The 26,091-nt window shown below is 37.5% G+C and overlaps 1 protein-coding gene across 3 annotated transcripts in view; it reads right to left on the reverse strand.

Annotated features, from left to right (window-relative positions):
• Positions 1 to 13,706: 13,706 nt before the first annotated feature.
• The window catches only part of LOC145766027 (filamin-C-like), a 49,005-nt gene continuing 36,620 nt past the window's right edge, over positions 13,707 to 26,091 (reverse strand). For 2 of the 3 annotated variants that reach the window (XM_082577678.1, XM_082577677.1), the window contains 19 exons: positions 25,915 to 26,025; positions 25,473 to 25,640; positions 23,723 to 23,912; positions 23,256 to 23,503; positions 22,891 to 23,004; positions 22,325 to 22,421; positions 21,482 to 21,622; positions 21,182 to 21,310; positions 20,774 to 20,947; positions 20,341 to 20,502; positions 19,963 to 20,166; positions 19,288 to 19,467; positions 18,795 to 18,893; positions 18,330 to 18,442; positions 17,716 to 17,869; positions 16,955 to 17,092; positions 16,442 to 16,539; positions 15,731 to 15,836; positions 13,707 to 15,089 (listed from right to left, as the gene is read on the reverse strand). In XM_082577678.1, coding sequence (XP_082433804.1) covers positions 14,902 to 15,089; positions 15,731 to 15,836; positions 16,442 to 16,539; positions 16,955 to 17,092; positions 17,716 to 17,869; positions 18,330 to 18,442; positions 18,795 to 18,893; positions 19,288 to 19,467; positions 19,963 to 20,166; positions 20,341 to 20,502; positions 20,774 to 20,947; positions 21,182 to 21,310; positions 21,482 to 21,622; positions 22,325 to 22,421; positions 22,891 to 23,004; positions 23,256 to 23,503; positions 23,723 to 23,912; positions 25,473 to 25,640; positions 25,915 to 26,025 — 2,814 coding nt within the window. In that variant the 3' untranslated portion in view covers positions 13,707 to 14,901. The remainder of the gene's footprint in view (positions 15,090 to 15,730; positions 15,837 to 16,441; positions 16,540 to 16,954; positions 17,093 to 17,715; positions 17,870 to 18,329; positions 18,443 to 18,794; positions 18,894 to 19,287; positions 19,468 to 19,962; positions 20,167 to 20,340; positions 20,503 to 20,773; positions 20,948 to 21,181; positions 21,311 to 21,481; positions 21,623 to 22,324; positions 22,422 to 22,890; positions 23,005 to 23,255; positions 23,504 to 23,722; positions 23,913 to 25,472; positions 25,641 to 25,914; positions 26,026 to 26,091) is intronic. The other variant, XM_082577679.1, reaches the window with a different exon arrangement.

Raw genomic sequence — 26,091 nt, forward strand, 5'->3', positions numbered from 1 at the left:
ATTAACGACATCAAAGACTAAAACAGATAAATTTGGCGCTTCATTGCCTCCAACTCAGAACAAAATGAAGTGACCTGATGATGATAATTATGATCCAGAGCTTAGTAGGCTAGATCAATCGACTTTTATGCAGGCTACGTCATCAAGCTTTTAACCAAAGCACATCAGTTGCGCTGCTTTCAATGATTATATCGAACCAAGGTTCTATGAGTCAAACGATATCACCTCACGATAACCCGGCAAATTGCCGCAGATAAAAAAAACCGTTCTATTTGTTCTATGGTGTCCAGATAAAAAGTCACAGTTGTCATAGCCTACCTCCTACAACTACATAGCTGGCACATATAGCTTAACACGCATGAAAAGGTATTTAAAGGTTAGAATTTAGGATTGGATGCACCTTGGTTTTGCTTGATCAGCAGATTTCCTCTTTGCTTTTACTTCGATTTGGCCATATATTTCACCAATCAATAGATAAAAAGTGAACCAAATGGTTTAATGTTAATCTAAATCATTTTGCATTAATAGCACACTTACAGCAGTAATTGAGCCTTGTCTTTTGCAGTGCTTGCAATCACATCCGGGTTGATGCATTAAGAGGATACCTTTGCTCATCAGTGTCTTGAGACTCTTGCCATGATGCCGGATGCTCCGCTTCCAATCCTTGGCTGTCTCTCGTCCACTGATGAATTGAAATTCGTTTGGAGTCATCCACTGATCTCGAAAGAAGATTGAATGACCTTCATAAAAAAAAGATTTTTTTTAAAGTAGCTTAATATTTAAGTTGTTTGAAGCAACATCAAGTGTAAGTCATTATTTTTGACCAAAAAATTGGAAAACTGTCAATCTATAGGGAGTTTAATACGTAAAATATAATAAACAAGCCACTCTTTTCTATGACGCACGAGTAGCTACTTTCTTTGTTGGAAGATAATGTAGAAGCCTACTATATTTAGTCACCTGTTTCTAAAGTGGTTTCATTAACAGATGTTGTGCACTTGTGCAGTTTGCAAAGTGAGTTTCATTAAAATTTTTGGTTTGAGCTAATTGTAAAATCTCAAGGTATAGAAATCATGCACTTTTCGATGCAAGACAAGTTTTATAATTAAGTCACTCACTATGGCAGGACCAAAAGTAGCAATTACTTTGATGCCGTTGTTTACACATCTCCAATGATAGCATTTTAAAGCTTAAACAATTTGGTTTATTGGTTTTATGAAAAATACAGCATTGACACATGAAAAGCAAAGCACCAAAAAAGGGAATTTTAAAATCCCTTTCTCTTGATGCGCAGGCCTATGCTAAAAAAAATCTGACTTGGTGACAAATGAGCCTAATTTCTGTCGCTGCTTTATGTTTATTGCTAAGTAAAATAATTGCTGTTGTAGCCTACGTATGACCGCTATGTTGTTTGAACTTGTGCCATCTACAGTCTACCCAACAAAAAAAAGTGGATTTTCTTCCTTCTTTGTTTATGTTGTGACTATAAAAATATCACAATCAATATGCTTAGCTCGGGCGGCAATCGACATTTTTGTTCTAAAAAGGGTGAACTATTTGTTGTGTAATTCTGTTGTGTTGTTTCGACGATTACTGATTGATAGTAACCATTAGTTGCGCAATCTGTTATTGTGAAATCTGATTCTAGAAAGTTTCTATGTACGTGACATTCTGGAAACTTCTTGTTGTTGACCAAAAGGCTTGTTGACCACAAGAGTGAGTTCTTGTATGGAATATTTAACCGAGTCTCTGGAAGCTTCTGGTTCAAGCTAACCTGTTATAAATATCCGCGTGATTTGTTTACAATTATTATTAGCGTTTGTTGAGAATTGAGTATTATGGGAATTAGAATTGTAATAAAAAGTATATCAAAGACGATTGTAGAGTTCCAGCCGATACTGAATGGATTGTAAATGGCGAAGTTATTGTCAATTGTAAAGTAGTTGTTGAAAGTAGCAGTGTATATTTATTTTTAAATCATCACAGTCGTTTGCTGTTCAGAATTTGATTTCTTCATGTACTGGAAGTGGTGAACCATTGGTCAGTTTAACAATTTTCATCTATAATCTCCCATGTAGAACTATTCGTCTCTTTACGTGTAAGAATTAGAAAGAATTGTGACAAAAATATAGCAGCATGGAGGAAAACATCTGTCCATGATTCACTGGATCAAAATAATGGTTCCTAATCTTTCAAACATCTCAACTTTGACCTCTTTGGAAGCCAAAATCTCTTGGAGAGTCATAGCAGCAACACAATTACAAGTTAACACGTTTATAAGCAGAGCTCCTATAAATATAGTAACAACTCACAGGCTCCATATACACTGTTATACAGTACCTTGCGTGTACCTTTTTGAATTTCAACGCTACGAAAAAAATTAAAGAAAAATATTTGAAAAATGCAAAAGTCTACCTTTACTCCCTTGGCACAGTTTTGAAACGTACAATAAGCCGTTATTTCCACCGCAATCGACATCAAGGACAGGGTTGGACTCATCATCACCTTTGGAATAAATGTCAACCCCACCTTTGTTGGGGTCATGTGGCTGTTCTATTGTGTAGCGTGTAATGAACGGCTGACGAGAGGAATGACCCCCGGAATGAATTCTTCCGTGGTGGTAAGGAGGAGTTCGTTTCTCCTGAATGTCTGCAACACGGCACTGATGAGTTGGAAATGGATCAATACCCCGTGATAGCGCCCTATGTTGCAGATATGCAACAAAGGTGTTTGAGAAGTATACATGACTTTGAAAGAGGAGAATGAATATTTGTGAAGAAAATGAAACAAAAAATATTTTCAATTGGCGCTTCATAGCCCAATGTTGCAAATTTGCAACAAGTTGTAGCATACAGGCTACAGCTAATTATTCTGTGTTGGTCATACTACACCTTTTTTTTTTTTAAAAACAGAAAATTTGGAGATAATAACACTGGTAGTAAATACGTTTATAGAATTAGCGAAATTTTATAATAAAATTTAATTCTTTTTGGGCACAAACTAACTTCAGCAAGATATCGAAATTAAACTATTGCAAATCAAATCACTTATTTATGAATAGACCTATATTTATTACGTAAATTGTTATAACAATGAACGGTGGAAATATGTCAACGATCAAATCTGTTGAAATATTTTAGGCATGTTACCATTTTCTTCGGAATATCTCTTTTCACTTTTGCGAAACTGATCATTTTCGCAATGTACGTGCTGATATTGAAAATCTTGGCTTTTTTCGTCAAGTTGCTTTTTGTTCCAAAATGCAGCCGAGACATCATCTGTACAAGGCAAATGGTGTGGATCGAAAGACTCTGCTGCTTTCGAATACGCATCGACTCGATGTGTCATCCATGATCGAGGCTTCGTTGACACAGCTGTTTCGAAAAAGTTGCTGTACTGCTGAAGATACGCCATTTGTTGTTCCTTTAAATTTCGGGATTGTTTGTTGCTTTGACAATTACGTTATTTCACGCCCTCTGCTGCTGTAAGTGGTTTATACCTTGCCAGAAAAAATAAATTCAGGTTTGATGCATTTTGATTCTATGGTGCCTAAAGTAAAAATAATTCAATGTGCGATAGTACTAAACGTGTAAACGACCAAAGCATTCTTGAAATATTTAAGTGATGGCTATACTTTCAATTAAAATTTTACATTGCAGCAATAATTTCGAAAAGCTAAAGCTAGGCTATATAAACACTAAACAAAATCTGGTGTCTGAAGGGGTATGGCATAGCCTACTATTTCACGAAAACTAGACTTGATGGAAAACCACACGATTGCATTTTCGAAATCAACGTCTCAGATAGGCCTATAGCCTGCTCCACAATAGGCCTAACATTCCGGGCACCAAATTTTGTGTCGTCCAGTGTTATCATTTAGGCTGACGAGTGTTGCCCAAAAATATAGTTTAAAATATTTGCTTTCGTATTAAGTTTCTTACCGAAAAAATTGTTTCAGCAATAAAAATTTTCGAAATGCCCTGATTGGTACCCTATTAAAATGCAAAACAGATCAAACTATGAGACTTTCACGACTTGCATCTCACGTCTGCACCACCAAATATACATCACTCTGAGGATAGCCTGCTGATAACAATATAAACAAAACGCTGTTGCTTTGAAGACTTGACTTTACCGCAAACACAGTTTTAATTCAAAATTACCTTGCTTCAAAACTATCATTTTGAATTAAATGTTTCTTTCGGGCTGGTTTGTCTAACAATGAGGTAATGAGGAGGTAAACAATTTGAAATACCATCAGAAACCTTCAGATAAAAAAAACTTTGCTGCTTCACTAACCTAATGGCCTGGAAAAAATCTGCTGGAGATACAAAGCAGGCAAATGTTGTTCTCGCAAAGTCGTTTAAAAATGACGAAAGCTTGGTTGACTTCCTGTTGTTTCAAACCAAGCCAACGCGTGTTTATTCTGCTCTCTAGGAGCGCACGGGACTTGTGCGCAATCCATTCCCCGAATAAAACGTTTCCGATTTGGAAGGCAAAAGGAAACTTCCGTTTTCACAAACAGTCACGGACCGATGTCCCGTCCGTGAGCTGCCGTAGCGCCCTTTCCCTTTAATTAAACTAATGATTTACGTGTTGCGTCACAATGACTGGCGATTTCCGGACAAAAGGCATGACACAGACCAGCATCGCAAAGCATGCGCCAGATCAAAAAGGAAAGTTTGCCTTGTTTCGAAATACCTATTAGGTAACAGAACAACAATTTAAAAGAAATCACAGAAATTTCCAGTGTTTCAAAGCTTGTCCTGCAAACAAAACAATATTCTTCCTGTTCTATAAAACTTGTATTAGCGACGTTGGAATGCGTAACTTTTCGCTCAGAATGAATTCGCTAATTTGCAACAACAAAGTGGTACCACATGATCACGTGGCCAACGAAAGGATACTACCCCGTCAGTTGCTCATCTAATTGGCAATTCGCCAAGTAGCAAACGTTTGTGTGAATTCAATGTCTTTGAACGTCAAAACGACTGACAAACACCTGACGGTCAGTTGTTGTTGATGACTCGAACAAAGATGCAATGACAAGTGCCACACGAAATTTTAAGAAACTGACTTGAAAATGATGCATTTTAAAGTAGCCTGCAACAGATGAAAGGATACTTCCGAAATGTTTATCTTCGTTATTTACAGCGACAAGTTTAACTATTCGTGAACTTATTCCTTCCTAATATATGATTATACAGTATAGGGCCCGCAATGAAGTCAATAAAGTCAAAATTTTCTAAGGACCTCGTCTATCCACGAATCAAAGAATAAAGTTGTTTTTAGCACCTAGGGAAGTGTTTCCAAGAATTTTATAGGGCAAAATAAAGTCAAAATCGACAATAAAGTCAAAATCTGTCAAATTATGGCTTTTGACAAACTTTTTGTGTTTCTTGAGAGTAATTTTTGTCAAAATCCTCGTGGAAACATTGTAAATCAGGAACTGTGACACAATTAAACCGTATTAACTTATAAAAGCAGGAAATATGTCACAATGCCCACTTGGATCAGCAGTAACTTTTATCGCAAATTGTCCATTGTTTATTCATTGTCACGTATTTAAATAATTCTTATAAAACACTTCCTCTTCACAAACGCGGTCTTTTCGAAGATCAACAGTTTGGATTTTAGGAATAGCCTACTAACATTCTGCAATACAAAAATGCCTAAGCAAGCTAAATGATTAAATCGTCTTCAGATTTAGACCTTTGTCGGGATTTTTCTGATGAATTTAATTCACCATGCTGAAAAATCGAAGCAAAGTGCCCTTTCCACAAGGACAAAATAACACAGGCTACCTAAATCTATCGCCAAAAACACGACGCACTTTTTATAATCCATAAAACACCTTGACATTTCGACAAAATATTACGTTTGGGTCTGAAATGAACAAAATATTATGTTTTGTTAACTGGTATCAATTCAAGGAAGAATTGTGGCTTCTACAAATAAGCAATTTCGTTAGGTCAAAATAAAGTCAAAATTTGATAAAAATAAAGTCAAAATTTGATAAAAATAAAGTCAAAATTTTTTTTGTTTAGGTCAAAATAAAAATGGTCCCATTGGTTAAGGTTATGGTTTGCCATGTGTGTACATCAACGTTGACGAGAAACTTGAGTCTTTCAACTAAATTCTCGTCGCGAATGTTAAATTGGTTTAGTTTAGTATTTGAATCTTTATCCTCGGACTGACAAAGCCTTGATAGGTGATTCCTTATAGTTTCGCATAGCCTACTTGTAGAATGTAGAGGCTTTTGACTCAGGACCAGTTATCGAGATTGGTTGGCAGAGTGAAGTTTCTTATTGTTGAAGTGTTGTTGCCGAGAAATTATTCCATCCATTAATTGCCGCTGAATAGAGAGCAGTCCTTAACGTGCGTTGTTTAAGCTCACACCGCGAGAGTCGAACCAACTCCGCTTGATCTCGAAGCTTCTTCGTTTACAAAGTCACGCCCTAACCAACTGAAGTAACGGAGCGGACGATTACTGAACCAATCATGATGGTGCATTTTTCTATACAGTGCTGCCCGTCGCGCAAAAAATAAAAATCCATCTTTGATTATTATAATTGAAAGATATCGTTCAATATGACTGCCGATAACATTAAGATAAACCTCGTTTTTGATGTAATTGAGTTAAAAGATAGGCTACGTCACCAATTTGCTACGAAAGCTGATATTACGTTTTTTTTTCTAATTTGATGTGTTAGCGAGGTAATCAATAGAGTCCTTACTTATACAATGGCTAATTGTGACAAGTAACTTATGTTTGAGAAAACTTATTAATAGAATCATTAAGATTGGTAAGAAAAGAATTAAAGACGTGTATCTGAGTCAGGACTGCAAATAGATTCGTTAATTAAAAAAATTGATAAATTTTTATTTAAATCGATATTTGGCTCATCAACTTTCATTCTATTTCGAGTTCGCAAAGTATTTCCAAGGTCTTCATTTCGATTTTGTAAAGGCAGAAATTTCTGTAGGGCTGTGGGGTCGGAGGGATTTTGGCGTGTCCGGAGTCGAAGTCGTCGAGTTATAAACCGAGGGGTCGGAGTTGTATATTTTTCGCCCGACTCCACAGCCCTGGGTTTTTGGTCGAATTCTACTTTCTTTTCAGAAAAAAAGATTTGTGCAATAGCCTTTAAAGTTTATGGCAATTGCAAACAGCACACATAAGCAAGTTACCAAATGGGTAGGGTAGTACCAAATTGAAGTCATAAGTAGAGTAGACAACCGGAAACAGACATTGCCGTCGGCTGCAGCGTGGGTCAGGTGTACGTCAGAAGGCGTACACAGATGGATAGCGCTCAAGTCCGCTTTCCCACAATGCAGGATAAAGATAAACAAACAAACAAACAAAACAAAGTTGTTTAGAAAATTTGACGGTTTGTTCGAGTTTGAGTCAGGCAACAAAGCTAAGTGTTTTCAGTTTGCAGTCCTGAAAGAAGTCTACAGTAATAAGTAATAACTCAAAAATACGATTTTAAGCTCAATCATACTATAAATACGATTTGTTTCAAAGCATGGTTGCAGGTCGGGTTTGGGAAACCTTTGTGTTGTATTAGGATTGCTCGTTTTGCGGTATGTAAAAGATAAGCCTTACAGGAATTTCATGGGCATTGGGTATACAATAGTTCATTCGCCATAACGCAACCTTGTGCGAATTAATCAATTAACAAATCATAAAATTTTTGCTCGGTATATATCGCTATAAGTATAGAAAAGCTTAGTTTTGTTGCAAGTGATTAGCAGTTGGCTGTTATGTCAATTCATTCAAGCCAAGTGATAGTGTGATAGCCTATCATAGTCGCTTAGGTTTCAGCAGCACCACTATTAACTGTTATGCTAAACAACGGATCTTAGAATTGTAAATGACACGAATTTTGGCACCTCTTAAAATGACAGCCACTCCTATGCTTGCAGTTTCATGTTTGTGCTTCTAGCGGAAAAAGTAGTCAAAGCGAGAGTAAATGCTGATGTCATTGTTTTGTTTATGATTTTCCAGTTTGCAAAGGGGGAGTTTTTCAGTTGACTCAACGCTATTATGATTACTCAACGCTGGCAAATGTTGTATTGATGCAAAAAGAGCAGATTTGCGGCGTAGGTGTGCGTTGTTTGATTTGGATAAACAACGATTGCAATCCGGGAAAGTAACGATTATATTGTAAACGTCACACAAACAGGAAGTAAAGACGTGTTTGTTTATAATTTGCAAGGCGATCAATCATTTATTTCCTTTTCATGAAGCAACACTTTTATTGCTAATCAGATTTTTAAATCCACAGTTGCTGTGAACACGCTGTACTAGCATAAACATGTTATGTATCTGTAACAAAATGTATGCTAGTAGTCTACGCTAAACGCATTACGTCTTACGTAATAATGCATTACATCTTACGTAATAACGCATTATCCTATCTACACACCCTTCTCCTGTTTTAGGTTTTCCGCCTCGGTTTCTGAGAGAGGCTGTTCAGTTTCTGGGTGGACCAGATTAGGTAAAATGATTCACCTTTAGCCTATTTTCAAAATGTGATAATGATTATGTTTGCTCTACGTTCCGAAGATAGCCAACAAATCAGAATCCGGCTTTAATATATGGTTGGCGTGCATGGGTGCGAAGATGACTTTAAAATTTAGCATCGTATTCGTAACCAAAGACCGTTTAAAACTGGAGCCACTACCATTAACTTGTAACGTCTCACAAGTAGGTTACTGCTTTACTTAAACTATGCAAAGGAGCCATCAAGTAATGAGAGATTCTGAGACGAAATTTTTATCCTCACCTGATGGTGTACAATTACAGCTGCATATCGACACTAAATATCTTTCCTTGAATCAACGAACCCTGAACTGCGGATGATAAAGTGGCATTCAGTAATCCGTAGTTTTAAAAACTCAAAACCATGTTTTTCTGCAAGACGGAGTCCACGAGGATTCCGTCTTGCAGAAGAACCCTGAACTTTCAATCTTAAAAGCTTTGTAAAATTACTTCAGTGTAGTTCTTCAGGGCGCTAGACCAGTTTAATTGACGAAACGTCGGAATAAATTCGGATGATCACCTGAAAAACCTTGTAATAGTTTAGCTTATTTTACATCAAAAGGGCGTATCATGTTAATGTTATTTAACCAAATGGGTTATCTGGTAAACAGCCCTATTCAATTTTTGAACCTATTCCTTCGTTCGATAATGTTGCAGAGATAAAAGGGCTTGCCTTTTGTCCACTGTATATCGTATTTGAAAATAATTTGCAAAATTGCACAAACTAGTAGGCTATTTACATATGTCTCCAAAAGTTTTCATTCTCCAACTCTGCTCAGAAACGGTTGTGTAGACTGTAGGCTACAACCAAGGACAACTAGCTAATGCTAAAAGCGACGCAAAGTCGGTCATAATCAGAGCGCAACTTTCAACCAAACAGTTGTAATAAAAACAACTTGTCTAAAAGGTGGCAAAAGAATTTAGTATCAAAACTTTTGTTTAAAACTATTTCTTCATTTTCATTTACAAGGTTGAGAAGATTGCCACTTTTTGCTCCCCCCCCCCCCCCACCTTAATCCCTTTGATGAGTTTCTGGCTAAAAAATACTGGAATGGCAGAGCCATGGTCACCTGGAGATGCGGCCTGATTTATCACATTTTGCAGATTTTGATTACAGCTACTGCTAGTGCTTGACTGACATTTTTGAGATGTTTTTACTTTTTGCGGTTTCCTAATGACATAAAACTTTTTTGTTGCCTTGGGGAAGCAATAGCAAATGAGAAAAAGTAAGTTGAAAAACGCAAAATCAGACTGTTATTGAAAATTAACAGTCTGACTAAAATCTTCGAAATCGAATTTTCTTTGTTTTTCAACATGTGAGAATGTTAAAACCTATTGTGTCATCTGGGGAAACGAATAAAGAAAGCGTAAGAATATATTTTTTAGAAAAATTTATTTAAACGTTCGCTCAAAGTTAGAAAAACCTGGAAATTTCTTCAAAATGTGACAAATCAGGCCGTATCTTTAGGTGGCCATGGCAGAGCAAATAAAGACAAGTGGTACGGTACCTGAAATGAAAGAGTGCTGCTTTAATAAACTAATTGATTTCTTCCATTTGATGTACTGTACATAATCATTAAAATAATCATTCTGGTCATTTTCAGCATCATGTGGATAATCATCTTTAGCCAAATCACTAGTAAATTTCTAATCATCAGTAGAATTAGTAGGCCTATTTGTTAATAATGGTTTTTTCGTCTTTAGGCTACTTGTCAACCATATAGGTCTACTCCCAATAAAGCTAAGATGATTGATTTTCTTTGTTTTAGTTTCCTTTTCCTGCTTCAATGAACAAGCGCTATATCTTTCTTTTATTGGCTGCCGCATGTCGTTTTGCTTGTTTCACGTACATCCGGGGCAGTTCGGATGTGTTTCCTGTTTTCAGTTGCTATTGTTTCCGGTTTATCTTTTAATTGCGCTTCAAGCGAAATAAAACCTTCGGTCATCATTGTGTTTGTGAGATTTTGCAAACTTTCTTTAATGTGTTATATGTGATCTCTCAGTTGATTTGTACGGTTCGTTTCAATTAAAACTGACACTTTATGCAAAATCTGTAGATAATGCAACATCAAAATACCTAAAAAGATATAAACTTGCTATAGAGATGCTGCCAGCGTACAATTTTGTTGTGACAAATTAGAAAAGAAATCAATGAATTATCAGACACATGAGTTTAACTTCGACAGCTAAATTTTGTTTTACACATCTTTAGCTCTAGATTATATTTATACTTTCTTTTAGTTTGAGCTTGGTTTGCTTGGTAGGTTCACCGTTACGGTTTGATTCTTTATCCTCAAACTGACAAATTAAGCCTCTGATTGGTTATTCCTGGCAGTTTCGCATACTTGTAGAGGCTTTAAACCACTGACGCAGGCTGGTCACCGAGATTGACAGAATGAAGTTTCCTCTTGCTGAAGTGTTTTTGTCTATGGATTATTCCTGATCGGACAACAGTCCTAAAAATACGTTACTCAAGCGCACACCCCGACCGAGAGCCGAACCAGCGCCGATAGATCTCGAGGTTTATTTGTGTCGCGCGCTTAACCACTGAACTAATGGGGTCGAGAGGGACAGTTTCTTACCACTCCAGGTTTTCGATGTTTACACAGGTTACTTTGAAAGTCTATCAGAAAGCTACTCAATGTTGGTCTACACAATAATTTTATTTTAAAACATCTTGTTTTTGGCAAACGTCATAAGTTTACCGGTATAGGCCTACTTCTACTTTATTTTCTCCATTTTTTAATCATAAACTTTTCATACCTTTTCAACAGGCCGTAAAACCTCCCAAAATTAATCATGTAGGCTATGCCTAGTTGTATACTATATTCGTTGTTATATTAGAGAAACTATTCAATTCAATTTATTCTTTTTTGTCGGAATGCAACACTAATGATGGTTATAACTTACAAATAAAGTAGCCTAGCCTACTAGCCTATATTTAGACCTTGTGAACGCTGAAACCCAAATTTTGAATGAACTGTGGCAACTTGATAAGCACTAAATAGAGGCACTCATGTCCTTTCCTGCGCTCCATTTTGATAATCTAATTCTTCATTCATTTCCTGTAGTTACTTACGCAGTTAATTTTCCTTGTAATCTTGACTGTGTTTGATTAGAGAAAAATGCTAATACAAAAAAACCAACAAACCATCACTATTTTTAAAACCTTAACTGCAGCAACGTGAAAATGTTGCTTCATTTGATTAGGAAGGACATTTTCTTTCTTGCTACCACTTTTTTTCCAACTTAGCCCACACTCCAGCGATGCATTTCCCCAAGCGAGAAAAGCATGTTGTTAGCTTGTTGTGTAGCCTAACTACAATAGAATAGGCTGCCTCAAAAACGTTAACGGCCGTACATCAAAACAACGCTGTGTTGTTATTGTTACTACAGAAACTTGTTTATAAAATCCAGCACCTGGTAGGCTATGTCACGATTCCGAGCATGAAGTTAGCCGGTAAAAGTCACCTTTACAGTATAAATTTTGATATTTTCCCATAAAAACTGCTCGAAATGGTTGGTAGGCTACAATTTTATTGAAGTAAGCCTGTATGTAGCCCTATACCACATGGACCGATTTTTCACCATCAAGTTCATCTTCTAGGAAAGATCCAAAATACATTTCTGGTGATTCACTACCGCACATAACTGCGTAGCCTCCATTGATTGTGATTCACAGTCAAGCCTGATAATTGTGAGTGTTGCAAGATTATGACTTTCTGAAAGAGAATAATTGAAACTTAACCCTCTGTCTACAGCGTGGTCCAATGGACTCCAAAATAAACTTCGCTCTGCAGTTTCTAAGGACATAGAGCAAGTGCGATATAGATTTACCTTGACTTTTCACAGCTTTGCTTGATCTTTAGAAGAAATTGATATTGGTCTCAAAAGTTTGTAGCCTAGAAAAAAAAGATAGAATCTTGTGGACTGTCCGATGGACCCCAAGCCAAAAGCGGAGTCGACACTCTTGACAGAATGGTTAGAACATACACTTTCAAGAGAATGATGAGAAGATGGCCGGTAACTTTATTTTATAATATGATCGTTGTCACTGCTGTCAATGCATTTGTGATTGCAACAATTGCAAGGCGAAACTAGCTGCGGACTCAGCATGAAAATTTTTTTGATCCAGGTAGGACAAAAGCTTGCTAGAATACCAGCTTTAACTTCAACATCAACAGGACATCTAACTCCGCAACAAAACAAACAGCTGTTGAAGATCAGGCGCCAAAATCAAAGAAGGCTAGGTGGTATCTTTGCGAAAGACACAAAGACCTAAAATGCACAATTCAGCACTGGTTGCAAACTTCAACGTTTGCAAACTCAACGTTTACTCAACTATTACAGTGATTTGCGAAGCAAGAACATTCGCAAATCAATGTAATAATGAATAAACTCACATTTCTTGTAAACTATCATGTAATATGCGTTTGAATGTTTTTTTTCGCCAGATCTCTCAATATAGTTTGACCATTGGGCCTACTCAAGAATGGATCAATTCCGTATCAGCTTGGTTTGTGCATGGGCTACTATTTGACTTGTTTGCTACAGTTCGTGTATTTTTGTTTTTTCTACAGTGTTTATAAGTTATGGTTTTTGTAATCTGTGACATCCTTTCCTATTGAACTTTAATTTCATCATCGGAGTTGATTTTTTGATCAAAACAGGTACTTAAAAATTCGGGAAGCAACAGACCCCAACGGTAAAACTTTTTTTTCGGTAGACAGAGGATTGAATGAAACAGAAGTTGGTTTCCTTCGTATCTGTCTGGGCAGCAAGAGCAGAGTCTACAACGAAACAACTACATGGTAGGTATTGATAGTTCCAAAAAGTCTTTTGAACCATCAACTTTAATGGATTGTATCCGACGCAATAATTGCTACAAACGGCCTTTGAAAAAATTTACACTGGGCCTAAGTATGAACAGCAGCATCATTGTCCATCGAGGACTGGATCAGTTGTGATAGCCACAGGGAGAGACATAAACTAGAATGACAGAGACACAGATCTGCTGCATTTTTTCTAAGTAGGCAATTCCACAAAAAGAAAACACACTAAACAGATAAACGATATCTGGCAATAGAAAACTATTGTACCATTACTGTTCTTGTTCTTAGTGGGATCCAACGTTTTGACAAATTCGAAACCACGAATTACCGCACAACCTCTGTAACTATCTTAATCTCGGTGGCAACTTCCGGCAAGACGGTGCTAATGCAAAATAACCACAAACAACTATCGCTTTGTTTTTATTACGTAATGTCCGCATACATAGTTTTCTTTTCGTCGCTTCCATGTCGTGTACACGCCGTGTTAACGGCCTGATGTTTTGTTTATCTTATATAAACACTGTAAATGATCAACAATAGGAAAAACGGACAAGAGATTCCGCTTTTTCAGATCACATGCGGAAAAGGCAAAGTTGTTAATTTTAGCAGCATGTAGGCTATAGTTGTATACGGATTTGAAACAGGCAGATTCATATAATTGGTGAAAAAGCGGTATATACGATATATAACTAAATGCATTTTCTGCGAGCAGTTGTGCTATATAGGTACAGCTGGAAAGCAGCGCGTAAACAACAAAATTAAGCTGATAGACGTCATTATCGCGCCTTTTGACCTAATAAAAACGTCAAAATAACACATTGAGTAACAATGCAGATTAAATTTGCCTTTGAATTTGTCTTTTTTAGAGGCTAGTCGAAAGAAATCACAAAAAAGCAGTAAAATATAGACAACTTTCTTAAACCGACAGACAGCTGGAGTTCCAGTCTATTTTAACGTCTTTATATGATATAGATAATTTGATATGTTGTATAAGTTGTAAAAGCAATGACATATGTACTTTATATAAAAAGGAATCCAGGAATAGGAAAAGTAATAAAACGTAATTATCTTTTGATTTAAGAATGATGGAAGAAGTGTAAAACTGCAAACAACAAACTCAGATAAATACAGTATAGCATACTGATTACTGATATCAAAGCTCTTTAAAACTAGACCAATGATATCATTGAACTTTCTAAAACTGCAGGACGAAAAGTTCCATGCTATAGTATTAGCAGGTATATCTGCAGCAATGCTTTTTACATGCAGGCACGTTTGAGATAAGCGACCATGGAAATCGTGATAGTGCACAGGATACTACGCGAAGAAACAATACAAATACGCGCTTCAATAAGATAACTTGTTGTACAAGATTTGCACCACAGCTGAAGCTGGAGCCAGTGTGAAAACACACAAGAAACTGCTGTCTGCCGGGCAACACCACGGTCCACGGCTATGGAAATACAAGCATTTCATAGCACGAATGTGGCATCATATAACACTGTAAGCTATACGGATGTATGTTCACGGGATGGTCACGTGAAACGGGCTTCCAGGTATATGGTCGTCGCCCCATTTTACAATGAGGGTGTATTTTCCTGGTTCTTGGGCAGTGTAGGTGATTGTGTACTTCTTATTGCCCATGTGCTTCACATATACTTCCTCACAGGGAGTGATTGGCCCATGGATTCCAACCAACAATATGTTGCTCCCTGTAACAAATGCAAGATGTAGCAGGCACACCATATAGCGTTTCTCCTGGCATCAGCGTAAGGCTTAATGCTCAGGATAACAGTGATCGAAAGCTGAGTGGTCAGAGAATGTGGTATTGTGCTGTTTGTCGATTTATTGTAAAACCGTTAAATGCACAAGATGTGATATTGTTGCATGGCTTTGGAAAGTTGTTTGCGTCTAGTCCAAGCAAAATGGCGTGTTGCACAAGGCGCAAAAGAAGGACCACACCATTGATTAAATTTGAGGCCTACGGTACTCCGATTAGTGGCACATGTTATCTCGTTTTAGCTTTAGCGAAATTTATGAGTTCACGACCATTTTGTTCAGTCATTCCCGACTAGGTGAGGCATTTCGGGAAACAACATCCAAAACATCTTGTTGTTTTGAAAATAGTTTCAAATATCTTTGAGTTACTTTAAAAAGTTCAAATAGGAAATAACCGAGAAATTATCCCACAGTGCATCAAACCCCTTCCTTTAAAGTGAATTAAGTATCATCGTACCATCGGGACCTCGTCTGCTTTGTAAAGCAATGAGGAGCAACGTATATCTGCGATGGAAACAGAGCTACATCAAAACACACATTATTATTATTATCAATCCACTACTCTACTGTCTACCTGCTGCACTGCAATCCACTGAGAACTTATTTTTCTCTCCAATCAGAGCCTTTCTAATCCCAGTGCCGTATGATCGAACTTTGGAAGCGTCGGATTTAGTTTTTGGCTGCAAGAAAATATTCAAACATGAGACAATATTTTCACAACGGTTTAAGTCAATTTCGTGGAAGCGATGTGTGCAACTTGGTAACCACCGAATCGTTTGCACTGCACGGGCAATGATTTTACATTTCTTGACAAGTTGTGAAAAAAAAAATGTATAGATCTGAAAGTAATTTTTCGTATCATCACGTAGGATGAACTATGTTCTATTATCAAACAATTACTGCAAAAGAAAATGGGTTACCCTTAAAGTGGTCAATGGTCATGGTAATGAGTGTGTTGGACATGCAAAAGCTCTTTCGTTATTGTACAGTGAGTTGCGATAAATCAACTTCTAGTATAGCCTATCCTACTATTCAACGCCTAACCCATGGCGTCAACTATTGTTCTAATTCGTATAACTTTTGTAACAGTTAGAACCGTTTCGGTTTAGTCAAGAACAAGTCCTGTGTCTAAACACTGTATAAGCTATAAATACCAAGCATATACTGTACTACGATTACTTTACAATTGAAATCATATCTGAATGTAGCCAACCTACTGAGTCAACTCAGCGTAGCAGATTCTAAAGGTTTTCACTTGCGCAATGCAAGCTTGTCAATCACTCACCGTATCTTCGCTTGGTTTTCCCTCTCCTGTCACGTGAACAGGAAAGCAACTTCCGGGTATGTGCTCGTCATTGAACTTGATAGTGACGTCATAATCGCCTGGGAACGGTTGGAACGGTCAGGAATTAAAACAACAAAGATGGCGATAATGACAGCAAGTACTTTAACAAACCCAACGTTTTTAACTGAAGGCGTCGAAGAACAGTCAACTCCATATAAAGTACTATACATAACTGGACAGCGATATCTCAAAAATATCGCTTTTTAATTCACAAAAAGTTGAGTTTCGAAACCCATCGTCTGTGAGAATGTTGGAGGGAACAGCTACCTAAGATACCAATGACAAGGTTGTAGGTCGTAACTTACAGGAATTGTGCGCAGTGAATGGCAACACGGCCAGTCGCTATTAAAAATTTACGATTTTAAAAAAGATACTACTTTAATTTTTTTCTATTTATTAATTCCTATGGGTGGGGGTTACTCATGGTCTTTGATCGCAAACTTCGTTACATACCTGGTTCGGTGACGACATAAGAAACACCACAGGAACCATCCTTTCTGTCCTCAAAGTTAATTTCAGCTTTTGATGGTCCTTCCACGGCGATGGCCAGTCCACCGGCCCCGGCCTCTCTGGTCCATATGCTGAAGTCAGCTGGAAACAGAATGGAAATTGAAGACGTCACTTCATGAAGCGACTAATCTCTTCAGCGAGGTGAGTAAAAAACGAGAAGGCTTACACCAACATGGTACCAAACGTTAACCAGCGGTTATTGTGACATTTTCACGTTGGCTTTATTTGCAAATGAAGCTATGAAGAAGTCAATCGCATCAGGAAACAAAACGTGCGAACCAGTGCAGAATCCTTTGGTGGAATCTTGTATAGAATGGATAGAGTTGTGCTACACTATTCAATGAAGATATTTAGATTTTTGTAAAATTTCACAGCGCCATGTGTTGCGATTATCATCAGTGCATTTATCATTACAACTTTGTGATTGACAGCAACCTTTATTTGCAACAAGATTATGTTTCCTTTTCTAAAAGAAAGAGAATACCGATGCCCAATCACGGAAATTGACAAGTCTGAACTAGGTTGAAATCTTGTAGCTGGGAGCCACTCTACCCATTGAGGTAGCCTACATTAATCGAAACACTGTTTTTCTAAACAGTTGTGTGGCGTCAAATTCCATCGCCATTTCAAAAGTTGAAATAATTATTAATTATTTCTTTGAGCCAATAAAACGTCTGAGGTTGTTGAAAGATTATTCATCATACCTGGAACGTTGACGACAGCACCTTCCAATCCTGGTCCACTCGCGGTCACCTTGTCTGACCCTCCTTCGCCGAGGGGCCCAACCGTGAACTGAAAGGGGCTTCCAGGGACGTGGGCCCCCTTGTACTTCACACTAACCTCGTGAACCCCCATTTCCTGCAAGGTACGTAATGACAAAATAATGTAAATAACCAGGATGAGAAGTTCTTTCATATGACCAGATGAGCAGAAATACAACTAGGGTTGATAATACTTTCTGCACTTGGAGCTTTACCTCGGACGTAGCAGCGAGACAAAAAATCTTAAGTTGCCTCTCAGTAATGGCAGTGTACTCTTGAAGTGAGGCACAAGTTGAAACAAAACTTGAGTGATGGAGTTCTATTAAATCTTTGCAATAAACAGATCCAGAAAACTCTTTCTTCTATGCACCGTTTACAATTTACAGTAGCTTTTCATGACCAAGTAGGCTACACAGAAGCATTATGCGACAGATTGATGAAAGTCAACATGGCAGCAAGCAAAAGTGGCTTTTTTACATCGTTTCAACATCGATTGCCTTAAAATGATGTAAAAAGGCAGCTCTTGCTAACTGGGATACTTCGTCTGATAAACTAACCTTTGGTACAAATCGGATGCTGTAGGTGTTCTCCGCCGACTTAACAATGTCTGCTCGCTCTCTGAGCCCACTGGGGCTTTTCACCTCAGCTTTAAGGTCACTGATATCGTCAGCTGAAATGTTTATGACAAATTTCCACGATGAACAATTAACTTGAATCAATTTAGTTTTTCAAAAATCTCAATTCCTTGAAGGGTTATATCAATTTCATTTGTCCAGTATCCTGTAAAACTTGAAATTGTTTGCTTAATATTGTCTCGTAAATTGTAACTTTTCGATAAGTTAAGAATTACCAAATACCAAACTGAACAATCTGAATTCAAAAAGCGCAATTAAAAGACCTGGATTCAGCAAAGCGAAAATAAAAAGCCCATAGCATACATCAACCAGTCTAGGTTTGCACACCCCAAATGGTGCAACAAAAGATGAAGAAATCCTCCACGCCTGTATAGTGGGTCGGCTCACCTGGGATCCTTAGATTCAAGTCGCATGTGCTTCCAACAGCAGCAACAGATGGCGCCTTCTGGTGTCTGGTGATGCTTTCTTTTACTGTCCCACCTTCACCTTATTTTATATAAAAGAACGTCAAAAAACAGTTAAAATAACGTCATAATTTTATAAGTTTTATTGTAGTCATATAAACTGCAACGATTACATTGACACATAAAACGATAGGCCCGTCTAGTGTGTTGATTAGTTGCGGAAGTTTTATTGTCTGAAAAAGTTATTTTGCAAGTTTTATGCTGGCAATAGTGCAAACCACTGTACCTTTAAACCACTGAGACAAGTTTGTTAATTCGAGAGGTGAATGGCAGTTTTAAATAAGCTGAAAGTGTTTGTTCCATAGAAATAATTACATAATTTTTTGCATCCAACCCTACAGCTGAAGACCAGCAAAGAAAGTGTACATTCCGCAACACGATTTATCAAAAAGCAACAAAAATCAATAAAGCTCTACCAGTGCATTTGACGTTGAACGGCGACCCTGGAACTGGCTTGTCAGCAAAAGTGACGTTGATGACGTAGTTTCCGGGTTCCCTAGGCTTGTATGAGACGTCACAAACCCCGTCTTTCATGTCGTCACAGCTCACATCAACCTTGCTGGGGCCTTCAATGGACAGACCAAGGCCACCGTAACCTGACCAAAAAATAACGTTCAAATTACATTTTCAAAATTAAAGTTATCCAAGGATTTTTACTCTATGCACGTTTGTAAGTGTATAGGAAGGCAAGTAGGCTACACCAATTTTCGTGTCAAGAAAATCTTAAGTTTGTTTCATCACTCTCCCGCATACTTTATAACAAAATGTTAAAACTTTTTGTGTCTGCTCTTCAGTTGCGTTTGTGCCTAGCTCAGTGCAGATGGTCACTAATTTCAGTCATTTATTATTATCATTTTACAAATATTTGTTCTTTTGTTTTGTTTAGATAAATTAGATTAATTCCTAACGAGGGCAGAAAGTCTCTAAAACATTCGAATTTAATCAGTTGTTATTTTGTTAGTTTTATGTATTGTTTTTGAATTATGCAATTCAATCCTATCAAGTTGTTATCGATCATCTGTCTAGACTCTATCTAGAATATAGTAAGGAGACAGTTCAACACTAAATTTATTCACTGAAAAAATCTTAACCTGCTTTCCTTGTGTCGACTTTGAATTCTGCAGTTTCTCCGCTTACTGCCTTCTCGCATCCGTCTCCGTAAACTTTCACTTTGCCCGCATCTCCTACTTCCGACTCTCCTACCATGATGCGGAAGGGACTGTTAGGAAGTCGTCTTCCTCGCTTCTTCACATGGATCCAGTGCTCCCCGATCTCTTTCGGAGTAAACGATATTCCTGTAATAGGATTGGCTGGTTAAAACGGAAAGCGGAATATTGACTCAAGCTTTAAATTACGGAATACGTTTTCGAACGGATAATATGAAAGAGATTGAATTTTCTAAAATTGAAGAGGTGTTAGAACAATGTAAACACGTCTATTATTATTAGTATGAAACTATTAGAGCTCACCAATGTGTCCGTTTGGTAGCTTTTTTAAATCAATGTCATCTTTTCTTCCCGACGGGGACTCAACGATTCCAGAAAGAAGAGAGACATCGCTCTCATTAATCCTCAGCGGGATGTCATTCGTGGTTCCGTAAGATAATTCCGATTTCCGTTGGTCAGGTCCAGCTATAAAAAAACAATCAATTAAAAAACAGAACGTAGAAAAAAGCAAGAGTGCAAGAAGAGAATTAAAAAAAAGTGAAAGAGAAAAGAAGAAAAAAAGTGAAGAATAAAAATTAAAAAAATAGCAGAAAGACAAAATAAGTTTCTTTGTTGATCATCTGTTTATGACTCAACAAAGTTACTACTCTTCAAAAAGTTATAAAAAAAAACAATTATAAAAGAAAAAAGGAAATGAAAACAAAACAGGAAAAGTATGATAAAACGCAGTCGATACCTGAAATATTTGCGGTATAAGGCGAGCCAGGAATATGTTCACCATCGAACTTGACAGAGACTGTGTAATCGCCCTGAGACAAGGGAAGGTACGAAACAGAGCATGTTCCATCACCATTGTCTTGGCAAGTGATGTTGGCTTTTGATGGGCCCTCCACGGCTAAGGACAAGCCCCCTGAGATGTCAAAGTAAACATATAAATTGTTGTGAAAAACAAAATCTAAGTTTTCAAAAGCAATTTTGCATGTGTATTATATAAACATTAGTAATTTATTATCCTCAAGTAAGTTATTTTTATGCTTTTTTCTGTTGCAGTTACTAATATTGTAATTTAAAAACGTTCCATACGGATGTAAACGCCTCTTCATCTCAGGAGTCTCGGCGATGTACAACATCAATCCTATCTCACCTGCTCCTGCGTCTTTGGTGACAATGGTGAAGTCGGCCGGTTCCTTCACCTTCCCCGTGACCAAACCTGGTCCGTACGCGGTCACGTGACCGGGAGCGTACACGTCAGCATAGAATTCGACTGGGCTTCCTGTTAGAAAAAAACAGTTCAGCCAGATCATTTGGCTTGTAGATGAGCCTGTGTATACACAGACTACAGTACAAATGCGGATCGAAAATGTAACACTAAAGTTCGTTTGAGTGAATTGTTGATATTTTACTCAATCTACAAACAGTGTCAACATAAGAAAAAGTATCTCACCTGAAATATGTTCATTGTCCAAGAAGATGCCTAATTCATGAAGTCCTTTCTCCTGAGGCTGGTATCCAACGGTGATCGTCCCATCTCCATTCTTTTGGATTTTCGGTTTGTGCTTTTGCCCGCTCGGAGTGGTCACCTCACCTATTGCACAAAATTTGTTGGTCGAGGCTACTTTCTTAACCACTGCTCACATGGTGAGAGGACTTTGGTTTGTCTCCAACAGGTCACTTTTTTACAGGCTTAACGCATGAGCTTACGTTTAACTAATTTCTACAAATTACCAGAAAACGATGAAATTTACTAGAACGTGGCATGAAATGGGCGGAAAAGTGTCTAACAACTATTTTATTGTTTTAAAAAGGTCATAAATATGAAAGTGCTTAAAGCAATATCACCAGAAAGAAGAAAATAATTTTACATTAAATTTACAAGACTGTTGTAAAAATATTGACTTAGAGTTAAGAAAATTTTATAAATACAATTACGACAAATTTTATCCACACATGCTGCAGAGATTTCCATGCAGACTTCAAAACGTCATAGCACATAATATTTGTATAGTTATTACTATCTGAAGCCTTTACAAATTGTTTCACCTAACGGATCATCAGAAGGTCTTATTCAAATAGAATCTTATTCTATTTATCAGAAGGTCTTATTCTATTTGAATAAGACCTTCTGATGATCCGTTAGGTGAAACAATTTGTAAAGGCTCAGATAGTAATAACTATATTTGATTTAATTCGCTCTGCTTTGCCTTTTTGCTTGGCATTGAGCACTTTTTGTAGTATTAATGGTTTTCATTGTTTTAATATTTGTATATGTTCATTTTATGCTTCTTACTGGTCAATTCGCCAGGGCGGGTCGGCACTTCAAAATCAAGGGCGAAGGATCTCAAGGAGTCGGGGCTGGCATCTCCATTAATCTGTGGTTCCGCCACCTGAAAGAAGATAATCAAGAAACTTCTAGAATGATGGAAAACTTTGTACAAGACTAGTGGGAATTTGAAAAGGGCTGCAAATCACTGGGTGTTGTATGATAGAAATACAAACAGTAATTTTTGATGTGTTTTTGGACTACTTTTTGCGAACTACCACGTTAATCTATTTGATTCATTCATCCCCAAGCACTTCCTTGTTTTTGTCAGTTATTCTACATTAGTTGACTTCATCCTTCAGCATATTCTTTGTTTTGTGTTCTTGTGAGCAATTTTCCTTTAGTGTTGAAAGCTACTGCAGCTGAGTTTGCATGACTGTAATACTAGGTTGTTTAAAGTTTGATAAATAATAAAGTAGTCTGATTAATTGTTAAAGCTTACAACAATATAGGCTATGAAGACGCACTCTTCAATGTTTTCAGCCTGCACGGCAATTTGTTGTAAACGTTCTGTTTCCTCTCAAACTACTCACCGGTTCATGATTAGGGCTGCTTCCGTTCATGCTGGAATACGCAGGGGCAGCGTCGGCCAATTGAACCATGTCTTCTTCAACCAATTGCTGTGGCTTCTCACTGATTGGTTCCACCTGTGTGACGGAATCATGTTGTGGTTAGTTTGACTTGCATTGAATATTTGTTGATCGTATCCAATCTTACATTAAGGAGTAACCCAGCCAGCAAATTAATCATTTTTTACCTTGATTCAACGTCTGCAGATTGAGTTTGGAACTAAGTTCTGAATGTATGTAGAAGATTTCAAAAGTTTCTTAACGCCGAACTCTGCCCAGCGGCTAGAAGCTGTTAGAAGAGAAAAAATATTTATAAACTTTAAACTTACATCAACTTTGAATGGACTGTCCGGCACGGGCTCCCCACCGAACATGACGTCAATCTTATGAGGACCTTTCTTCTCGGGAGTGTAGAAAATGTCAAAAGTGCCATCCTTGTTTTCAACAATATCGGCTGCTAGGGGTTCTCTGTCAGGTGTCATTATTGCGCAGGAGACTTTTCCCGGCCCGGCCTTGGCTGCGTCCACAGTTATGACCGCTTCCTCACCGAGTGGGACTGGTGAAGTGATTCCATCCCCTAAAAATAAATTTACTCCACATTAATAAAAATAACAATCCTGTAGGAAGGGTATTGATAAAAAAATTAAAGCAGCGCCTTAGCCAGTGATTAAATAATAGTTTTAAAATTCTGTTTGTTTTTAGCTGATAAAGAAATAAAATGAACAAGTAGTTATATAGGTTTACATTTGTCGAAACGAATTTTAATTTCATCAAATTTTTTGCACGCATTCCTTACCGGTTACTTCACATTTATTGGCATTCCCTGATGGGACAGCCCTCACGCGGTAGGGGGAATACGGCAGCTCATCCCCTCCGTACTTGACCCCCACAGAGTACCTTCCCACTTCATCAGGAGTGTATGCACATGTGAATGTACCGTCTCCATTGTCACGAATACTTGCTTTCTTAGGATTTCCCTCAGAATCCTGGAAAGCACAGTACAAGGTAATGAGATGAGTCAAAGGGTCTTTTTTACGTGGGGTCACAATAGATCAGAAATACTTTCGCTGTAGGGTCACTATAGGTCAAAACGTCTACCCAGGTACCATTGCAGGATATTAGCAGATATATTTTTACTGCTGTTATGCAAATTTCTCACCATCATCATGAACTATATATTAACTACACACAACAGTGACGTAAGAAACGGTTTACGCTTGGCCTTTAAAAAGCTCTGTTGACACCAAAGCAATGTCAATACAACGTAATCAGAAATCCAAAACAAAACTCCTTACACAGGCTGAAATTTTGTAGTTATTTCAAACTTGAGCTTTTGACTATTAGATACCTTTGACAAGTGCACAAACTGCTACCTACATAAAATTCTCATCTTAAATCGTTTTTAACATTTTGATAAAATGGTGAAGTTTATGGGCTTCCAGCAAATGTAAAGATATTTAAAGATATAAAATGTGCAGAAATTTCTAACTGAGTGCAATTTTCTGCAAATAATATAGTTCTAAAACAATTACCATCCACAAGACACAATAGCACTGCAGATTCATAGAACAACGCTAAGTGCGTCAAACATTACACCCATGACTAATCATACAAGCGACTCATAGCCCTCTGTAACAAGGCCATACCGTGCTTTAATCTTTACAAGACAGGTTAGTAGCTTAGCAATATGGTGTTAGGTTGACAGATGTTTGAAAGGCATGCACAGAAAAAGTCAGTAATTATATTTCATAATAGATATAAAATGATTTTTAAACATGTATAAGTTAAAATGATTATCAACTTTTTGGAAAGCACAACTAATGCGCTGAACGTGAAAAGGTTAGTTAGTAGTTTATTATGGGCATGTTAAAATTAACTGCCCTTTGCAGCAAAAAGTTGTGTTAAGCAGAGATCAATGCGCTTTCATATGCTGACAATCACAGATCATAAATCTTTCGGTGACAGACTGAATAGCTTTGGAAGAGGATAAGTTTACTATTGTATTCAATAGCTATATCTGCCGAGGTTGTGGCACTACAAGGTTGTCCATCTGATGTGTGTTGTACAAAATATAGAGATAGAAATGCAAGCACCACCAACGAGAGGTAAAACGTTTATTAGAAGAAAAATAACGTATGGATTGTGAAGCATTTTACATACAGAAGACAAAGAAAAGGAAATGAAGACAAAGAGAAAAGACAAAAATGATGCTGAAGATTTACCAAGTATACAGTGTAAATATTGTTATCAGTGCCTAATTTTCGCTGGACTAAATCATAAATTTTGGTTTCGTAAGCGAAAATGTTGATCTGGCAATCAAAACTTTAGATTTGATTACCAGAACTAGACTTTTAAATCCACAAAATTAATTTTGAGATTCGGCAGCTTTTAAAATTTCACTAGCTAATTAAGAAATTAAGCTCTGGTTGCAATATACAATATGTCAATAAATGTCTGATTTAAGTGAAATTGAGTAGTGATCAGTGACGCAGCAGCTGAAGTCAGTAAGTTCCGTGCAGAAGCTTGTGCATGTTTGTTCAACTTACGGTTGCCTGAACCTCTCTGGGTTCATGCTGTGTTGGGGCCCCCACTTTACACCCACGTTTGAGTTTGAGTGGGCTAGCACGTAAGGGGGTGGATGCATTGGCCTTGTTGGCAACCGGTTTTCGTGGCAGTGGGGGCATCTCAACTGCGTACTTTTCTCGCTTTGGATTCTAAAAGTGAATAGTTTCATGTACAACAATATACGCCAAGCCGCAACAGCCAACACACCTCTTCTTCTGGAAAGCTACCACTGGGAATCAAAGCATCCGGATGCCATAGAATCTTTTCATTCTCAGGAGACTTATGACCAGGATGGTTCTATACAATGTAACTTCAGTGGTTCAAAGCCTTCACAAATACAGCATCAATAGACTGCCATGAGAAAGGTTAAAAAGTCAATTAGGAGATGAAAACTATGACTTTAGAAATCGATGATAAACTCACCGTAATTTGAAGAGCAAGAACTCCTTCTCCTGCGTCCTTAGCATCCACAACAAATTCAACAGGAATGGATGCTGGAGCACTAGATGCCACGCCAGGTCCACTGCATTTCACCTGGAGTAAAAGCCAGTTACAACCGGTTTAAACCAGCAAATTGTCAAACAATATATTGGTGCAGTG

The sequence above is a fragment of the Aplidium turbinatum genome, chromosome 3 (genome assembly GCF_918807975.1).
Source record: "Aplidium turbinatum chromosome 3, kaAplTurb1.1, whole genome shotgun sequence".
NCBI lineage: Eukaryota > Metazoa > Chordata > Ascidiacea > Aplousobranchia > Polyclinidae > Aplidium > Aplidium turbinatum.